Here is an 8,418-nt window from a genome sequence, read left to right as displayed (position 1 = left end):
ACTCAATCGGCTTTGTTGTTACCGAGGTCTTAAAGAACAAACAAAAACCAAGTCTACCAAAGGCTATTATTAGAAACAGAGGCGTGCAGAGGGGGGGGGGGGGTTGGTGGTGGTGAATCTGCCATCTTAAATTAGGGAGATATACCATTGGTGTACAAGCCCGAGCTTGACATCTGAGAGGGATTATCCATTCCTTGACAATAAAATACAACTTATAGTTTCCTGTATTTCACCCCATAAGCTCACACCCACTTACACCCACCTCGACTTTGGTTAAGTGGGATAAAATTTTGTGGCAAAACTCTGTTCACGCCACTAGTTAGAAAACTTGAAGAACCGCTTTTTAAAATGAATGTATAATAAAAGAAAAATATAAATTTTTCTAAGAATGTTTTATTTATAGCTTTTAATTTTGTCACTTTTCAAGAAGTTAGATATTTTGTGTATCTAATAAAAATTCTATGTATAAAAATATTTTTTAACGAAAACTTTACTTGTTAACTCTTACATTTTTCAAAAAATTAGATGATATTTCAAAAATTTGCCCAGTGTATTTGTAACCCAATGTAAAAATGCTTAATGAATATAAATCTGCCTTCTCTGTGGTGGCTTGTGGTGTAAATACTTACAATTTATTCTTTTCCATATTTGGACACAACATAGATAATTAATAATTTTCAATAGTAAATCTACCCTACAATAAGTTTTTATGCGTATACACTATACATGTTACTTAAGATCAGTTAAATGGCTCAGTTTGCTTTTACTTTTAAACATAGTTCCTGATGAGCACTAAAACTAATAATAGGGGGATATTTTTTCTATACCCTGCAGGGTGCCTGAACCCTTCTAGGCGGCCTATCTCTGCAGGTATGTAGCTGTATTGCTCCAACCATAAGGAGCTATCCAGCATCTAATATAATCTGGTCTGAAAGAATAAACAAACACACCCACCTCTCCCTCATTTCAATTTATTTTAAAAAATAAGGGGGTGTTTTCAGTGATCAAGAAGGTAAGTTGTGAAGATCTCCTAAATGGCACAAACTGCCTTGTCAAACTTATGTGCTACTATCATATCAACACGACTATATGTCATGTCGGTAATATGTCAACTTGTATAAAGGGACATAAAGTCAACATTTACTATAGATTTGTATATAAGGTAAACCAAAGATTTAATAATTGACATTATACATAGTTTATCCTTTTCAGAATAATTCTTATTATCCCTTTTTAAATCATTTTTGTAAGCATTTTTGGACAAATCTATTCTTGTTTATTACACAAAAGCGTGTTTGTTTAACTGTAAAATGTTACCGTTTTACTGTAACTCATTTATAATAGTTGTTTTTATTATGAATGTTATTTGATTATCAAATAAGGCCAACATTGTATTAAAACATAAAAGCTTTTCTATAATAAGTGTCTAGCGTGTATCGCTCTTTTTTTAGGCTGAGAGAGGGGGTGGGGGCAATTTTACCCCTAAACGTTGTCCTGCTTCCTTGATTAGGGTATTTTTAGGCATAGCAGAATGAGCAAAAGTACTATATAACAAGGATGACAACATCCATAAAAGCGAAGCACTGAAACGGTAGGACAAACGGACATTAACACTTGTATAGTGTCATAACTTAATAATCAGAATATAAATGTATAAAATTTGAAGCAAAATTGTAAGTAAATTTGTTGAAAAACTGCTTGATACAGGATAATGTTTATGGACATACTTACATTGTTTAGGACTTGATTATAGAGTTGCTTCGCTTATAACAGTATACTTTGTTGTTCCAGGAGTCAATATGCAAAAAATTAGATAAATCGGATAATTAGATGCCATTAAAATTAGTTGTTAAACATTTTTAAAAATCAACATGTTTAAAATGGACGTACGGACATTTTGGTAATGATTATAGAGTTGCTACTCTTTCTAAATCATACCAAACTACTAAAGGAATCACCATGCAAAGTTTGAAATTGATAGGACAATTCTAATATGCCTAAATTAACGAAAAAAGCTATCCGTTACGGACGTACGGACGGACGGACGTACGGACGGACGGACGTACGGACGGACCGACCCTAATTATAGAAAAGCTTCGCTTTTAAAAACCAGAATATAAGCAAATTTTTTACAATAGAAAATTCTTTTTAATGGATAAATATTATTTAATTAGGCTTGATAAAATATATGTCTATAATACATGATCTTCATTGCTTTTAAAACCTTTTTCTGAGCTTTAAATTAGATTTAGATTTTTTAAAAATCCGCAATAATTGTAAAAAAAAATCTTCGAGTTTTAATTGTGATTTTTTTTATATTTTCACAAAAAATCCGCATACAGTTATAGAGAAAATTTTCTAATTTTTAAATCAAATTTACAGTGATAATAGCTTAGTTGATAAAAAATGCATCAGGTTCACAGTGATTTGCTTTCTTTGGCAAAACAACATCCAAAAGAAGTGAGATGGCTGAATAAGGCTATGTACGCGGTGATTGCCCTCCATTGTTTTATTTGCTTGACACGATGCTCAGATTCGCACATATCAGCCATCAAAACTCTCACAATTAACGAAGACCTATTGCATGGACGTGAACCAATTACAGCTACGTCAAAAGTAGTTATTATACCCGGAGACCAATGCTGTAGGACAACAAATGGAATTGGATGGATGTTCAGTAACTTCATTTGTATATTTGGAACGGTATTTAGTAACTTTTTTGGCATGTTTGTGTGGAATTTGGAATACTGTTTGTCAAAGCTTTGGTGTTATCCAAAGGTAAGATCATTCTTTTTTTCTTTCTTTACATATCGAACCTTTTTATGGAGCCTATAAAAGATGACGTCGTACTCGCCTAGCATTTGTCAATTAAAATGTATACTGACCTGCCATAAGTAGTTTAGTCTGTGTATTGGCCTTTCATTTGTCATTTGTATTGTATGACGTCATTTTTTATAGACACTATAAAGAGCTTTGCTCAAATCTAACTTTAAAAAAAATATTTTTTTCTTCCATGGATGCTAGTTAAGCAATTGCTAATTTATCTTAATAAGTTAAGAGCTATACTATAAATATTGTATCTGTTTTTAATTTTTTAACAAGTTAGTGTCGTTACATAAAGTGCCTGTTGTGCATTTAAACCATCCCCTCCCCCCACCCCCTATTTCCAATTTATTTCAAAGGATGGGGGAGGGGATCAGTTTCACAACTGGCACTTTTTGTGAAAGCACTGATTTGTTTAAAATAAAAAAAAATGTTTTTTGCATTTTTTTCTAGTTTAAGTTTTTGAAGCTTTCCATAGGGCCTATAAAAAATGACGTCATACTTGCATACCATTGGTCAATTAAAATGTTTACAGGCCTGTCATTAGTAATTTGTATTGTATGACGTCATTTTTTTTATAGGAACTATAAAGAGCTTCTAAGTTTTTATCTATATTATGTAATCTTTAATGTTTAGCTCAAAAAATATTTTATATTTAGAACAAATAAAAAAATCTATTATTTTAGGGGCTACATATCCATGGTTACACTGAAGAAAACGCTGCAGCTGGTTTTACAATTACAGAAGAATCTGGAAGTGGAATAATTGATACAGTTGTAGAGTGGCTACACAGCCACCTGTATGTGGCCCTAGCAATACTTGGTCTACCCTTCCTTCTGTCTATTCTTTACAAGCTTGTCTCTTTTAAATTCAAATCTGGGTAAGTTTCTATTCTATCTATAATACAAAGTAGCTTGATGTCTGTCTGTCTGTCCGTCCGTCCGTCCGTCTGAAGCTTAAGATCTCGGTAACCACTGAACCGATCGGATTCTACTCTTCAGGAAATACACCCCCAATTCCCCCAAAAACAAAAACAAAAAAACATTTTTTTTTGTAGGAGATATCCTTGGTCCTTTTTTTGTAGAAGATTTCCTTGGTCCTTCTTATTTTTATTTTTTTTTATTTCACCTTAACTTTTTTTATCATCTCTTGGGAAAAGCCCCTAGAGGCTAGGGGCGAAGCTGCTAGTTTAATAAAAAGTAATTTAAACCATTAAAGCTACTTTTTTAATTAAAACATTAGAAATATGTAAATTTTATTATAGCTTAAACTCTCTTTTAAAGTGTAGAATCTGGTTTACTTATAGAAAAAGATGGATTTGGCATAATGTCGTAGAGAGAAATTTCATCATTGACTTTATTTACGATTTTTTTTATAGAAATTTATGTTTAGAATTGGAGGTGAAACCTTGTTAAAAGTAAACCAATTTGGAACTTGGGAATATGCTCCAAGCCAGAAGAAATCTGTTGTCCATCACAAATATGGATCATATTATTCACCAATAACAAATATTTAATTTGACAATATTATAAACAGCAAAAAAATAAACATTTAAAAATCACCTACTATTTTTTTAAACAAAAGTTTGAATATATTTTTTATATCTAATGTTTAAACAGAAAGAAGTCACGAAACCTCATATTTTAAATCATTAGATATTTTAAAGTGAGAATGTGTCTATCTGTCGCTTAATTTCCTAAACGAATGACATTTCAAATTTTCAGTGAATTTTTAGATTTGTAAGTTTTAAAGAAGCAAAATCATTATATGATTCCCGACAATTTTAAAACTATTTCTAAACCTATATTTAAATTTTCAATATTTTTTACTTATGCTATGCTTAAGTTTTAATAGATTCTGTAAAAAAAATAATAACGGCAACATTCATGAGTAGCTTTGCTCATTGTTCATTTTAAAAGTCCGATAACTTACATTAGTAGTACAAGAGAAAAATACGTTTTCCTGTTGGCGTTGTATTTGAAATTATAGAGTATCCTCCATTTACAACTAAAGAAAGATATTTTTAGCCCCTATTAATGTTTTTCACTCAACAGTGTCCTAGTTAAACGGGGTATTATACATACTGAGCTCTTATAACCTCTACAAATATAACCTTACCCACAATAATTAACAAAAAAAGTTTTTTTTCTTTAAATAATTCGTCGTGGTCCAAATGCGATATGAGAATTTCTTTGGAATATCCTCCCAAAATAATACATGATTTTGTTAATATTTCTAATTATCCTATTTGGCTAATAAATAATTATACCTGGTTAATCCCATCTAGATTCCTACATGTGATAAACTCATTACCTGGCATCAACAAAAATAATGTTGCTACTCCTCCCATTAAATAAGTAAGTAGCGCAACTACTTTATAGTAAGGGTTAGTTTGTCTTTATGGTCGAGGGGCGTATGGAATTTATTTTTTTCAGCTTCAATGTAAGGATTTGTTTGTGTTCATTCTTTTAAAGATATGTTTTATATCTAAAAACACTTCAAAACTTTGCCAGTCAGGCGACGTGACCGGTTTTCTAAAATTTTTATTATCGTTAAAAAAGGGTTTAGACCCCAGACTTTGTATACTTAAGTTGAATGACTCATCTGTGTTAAAGTAGATATTAAAAACGGTCAGATAGACGAACGAACAATTTGAATTGTTACCAGCTTATACCAATAACGATATTATTAAAAGCTTAAAATTAACAATAGCTAGCGAAATGCTCCGCTCTTTCTTGTGATCCGTTCATGCGGAATTTTTGTTCAGACCTTTAAATAATGTTAAATATATAACGCGTCGTTACTCTGTATATTATTTAATGTTCGTTAGTCTGATTCCTTGAGATTCGCTTTAATGGATGTTGTCATCCAGATTATATTGATTATTTGCTAATGAAAATGCCAAGAATAAAAATAAATACCATAAAGTTTTATTTATCAAATTTACAAAAATAATATATAATTGATTTTAGTTTTAATGATCGTTTTTAGAAAAATCTTCCAAGACCAAATAAATTTCCAAAGGCTTGCATGGCTTCATTTCCTTTCAGGTGTTGAACAGATCCATCAGGACCAACAAATGATCCAGCAAACACAGGTTTTCCAGTGGCGGGAGGGGCTGCAGGGGCTGCAGGACGCGCTTTTACCTAAATATTAATAGTTGGGTTTTGGAAGTCAATAATTAAATTTTTATTTATGTATTTGTTGATTTGTGTTGACTGTGCAGTGTATAGGGTAAGGTTAAGTTTTTCTTTTTGGTGCCTCACCCCTGCGGGTTCGACTAGGTACTTTGTGGAAAACTTCCGCAAAAAAATTTTATTAACTAACTGAAAAACTTACAGAAGGTTCAGCAGCCGCTGGTGGCTTGAGTGGTACTGAATCTGATAAGACTCCACAGACAACAACAAATATGACCACAGCTTTCAGCATTCTACAAATATATGTACATAATTAGATATAAAAACGAATGACTAAATTAAAAATTATTCTAAGACATAAGAGATTGATTCTAAATTATGAAAGAAATTAATTGTTAAAAAAAGAACTTTAATTACCTTAGATGTTTAGTGTTTTGTTAACTATATGAAACTGTCTCATAAAATTTTAAATAAAATTAAAATAACTCCGCCCTATAAACAGTTAAATATCCTCCCTTTTCGGTTCCTTCTCCTTTTCTTTGGTCTACATAGGTTGACCGCCGCTGTATTGGTCATGGTTTAAGGATAAGAAATCAGATAATGGTTTTGATTATCACCAAAACATTAAAATTTCATATGGTTGTTAATATTTAATACATTGGTATTTAAGCATAATGACATTAGAATTGAGATATGTCGGTAATATGTCAACATTTACCATTTTTAACGGAGCACTAGGAAGATTAGCATTAACTTTTTTTGGATGATTTACTGGAAGATTTTTTTCTCAATGTTTTTCAGTTTGATGATTTTACTTCTATTTTCTTAATACACATTATGGTGGTTAAAAATATAATTTCTAAGCCTGCCATCAATTCATGTTAAAAACAGCATAAAAAATACTGTTTGTAACTCCTGGTAAGTACAAAAGTGTTTTATAAACAAAATTTTAAGTTTTTGGACAGATATACGCATAATATAGATTACCTGATAAAATTTTAATCTATATTTGCTTTGCCCCAAGCATCTAGGGGCTCTGTAAATTAGAAGGAAAGGGAGCCTAAACATCCCAAGATGGAGAAGTAAATACAATATAAAAAAATAGATTTAAGCTTCGGTAATCTTTTCTAAAATGTAGAACATTATCCGTTCAGTGGTTTGCGAGATCTTAATAAACAGACGTAAAAAAATTACTACTATTCTTAAATAAATCAATAAATATTCCACTTTATTAGAATTAATTATTTAGTTTGATAACCCCAAAAAATAATGACTTCGAAATTTTTAAAAATTGATTACTACACACATGATAGTTATTAGTCATTATCGGTAAGCTTATTACCTGTGAGGCAAATCCCCTCCTCCTGTAAAAGATTGCATCCCCTCATAATCTCCTTTTCAACTTTTCCCCCTTAATCTTCACTTGCATACGTGTTATTTCTCATGAATTCAGGTTTTTTTTTGACAAGTTTGACATTAATCTGTCTGAAATGGGTGGAGTCATACCTTGAGCTTGGGGTATAAATTGAACATTACATGTCTGTTTGAATCAGTATTCTTTTGGTATTTCAACTAGTAATATCTAAAGGTTCTAAAGGTAAGCAAAGATCTCTTTATCTTTTAAAATAAAATAGTAATTTTTGTCTTTGGTAAAAGAACTCAGAAATTGCTTGTCCAAATAGGTTCTTCTTAGAAGGGAAGTTTTTATATATGTTTTGTAGATTTTTTAAGCTATTTTTCTAACCTCTACCTCTCTCCACTAGTTTCTAGAGAAAACAGCCAGTGTTTATATATTATAAAGAGCAAATTCTAAATCCATACTTCAATTACACCTTGACTGACTCATTCATTTGCTTAGATCTTTGGCGATTTAACATAATTTAATTAATCTTTTATTTTAGAATGAATATCCTTGGAGGCCTGCTGGCTTTGAGCATATACATTACAGCTGCCATTGCTGCACCCTTCTTTCCTGGAGGTGGATTTGGAGGCGGTGGAGGTGGGGGCGGTGGTGGAGGAGGCTTAGGAGGCGGGTCTGGCTTTGGATTTGGTGCCGGATTTGGTGGCGGGTTAGGTGGGGGTGGAGGTGGTGGGGGAGGAGGGGGCGGCGGTGGATTTGGTGGAGGATCTGGATTTGGTTTCGGCAGTGGTGGTGGATTTGGAAAATAGAAACAAATACAAAAATATATAACTAAAAAAATCAAATTTATTTATTTTAAAATTTATACTTATTTTCTAAATATTTAATAAACTAATCTATTCATTACTGTTGTGTTTCTTTGAATTCAAATTATGGTTAACATCTTGAAAGACTAGAGGCGTAATAGTTTCTAAACATATTAATCAATTCTTAGTGACTTAACGTAAAGCAATCGTATTATAAATAGGTCTACATAACCCAAAGACTAAACTTTTGCCTCCATCTTTAGTTTGTTTTTATGAATTAAGAAACAAAGTC

General features: G+C 31.6%; 1 protein-coding gene and 1 long non-coding RNA gene across 2 annotated transcripts; one reads left to right on the top strand and one right to left on the bottom strand.

Moving 5' to 3' along the window:
• The first annotated feature begins 2,244 nt into the window (after nt 1-2,244).
• LOC145310091 (uncharacterized) lies at nt 2,245-4,384 on the top strand. Its single transcript, XM_080150383.1, has 3 exons — nt 2,245-2,778; nt 3,510-3,703; nt 4,216-4,384. Exons 1-3 carry the CDS (start codon nt 2,407-2,409, stop codon nt 4,337-4,339), a joined length of 690 nt encoding a protein of 229 aa, XP_080006509.1. The 5' UTR covers nt 2,245-2,406; the 3' UTR covers nt 4,340-4,384.
• A 1,353-nt stretch (nt 4,385-5,737) lies between these two features.
• On the bottom strand, nt 5,738-6,416 carry LOC145310149 (uncharacterized). The gene is made up of 3 exons (XR_013876547.1): nt 6,378-6,416; nt 6,163-6,253; nt 5,738-5,969 (listed from the first exon to the last, which is right to left on the bottom strand). It is a non-coding gene; the product is annotated as an uncharacterized LOC145310149 (long non-coding RNA).
• Between the last annotated feature and the right edge of the window lie 2,002 nt (nt 6,417-8,418).

This window comes from Acartia tonsa, chromosome 2 (genome assembly GCF_053477335.1).
Source record: "Acartia tonsa isolate MP-2025a chromosome 2, ASM5347733v1, whole genome shotgun sequence".
Taxonomy (NCBI): domain Eukaryota; kingdom Metazoa; phylum Arthropoda; class Copepoda; order Calanoida; family Acartiidae; genus Acartia; species Acartia tonsa.
The sequence above is the reverse complement of the archived record's forward strand: the minus strand, read 5'-3'. Positions and strand labels throughout refer to the sequence as shown.

Coding starts and splice junctions, on each gene's coding strand:
- LOC145310091 (XM_080150383.1), top strand. CDS start 2,407: ATGCATCAGGTTCACAGTGATTTGCTTTCTTTGGCAAAACAACATCCA. Junction 2,779..3,509: donor AGCTTTGGTGTTATCCAAAG/GTAAGATCATTC, acceptor CTATTATTTTAG/GGGCTACATATCCATGGTTA. Junction 3,704..4,215: donor TCTTTTAAATTCAAATCTGG/GTAAGTTTCTAT, acceptor ATTTATGTTTAG/AATTGGAGGTGAAACCTTGT.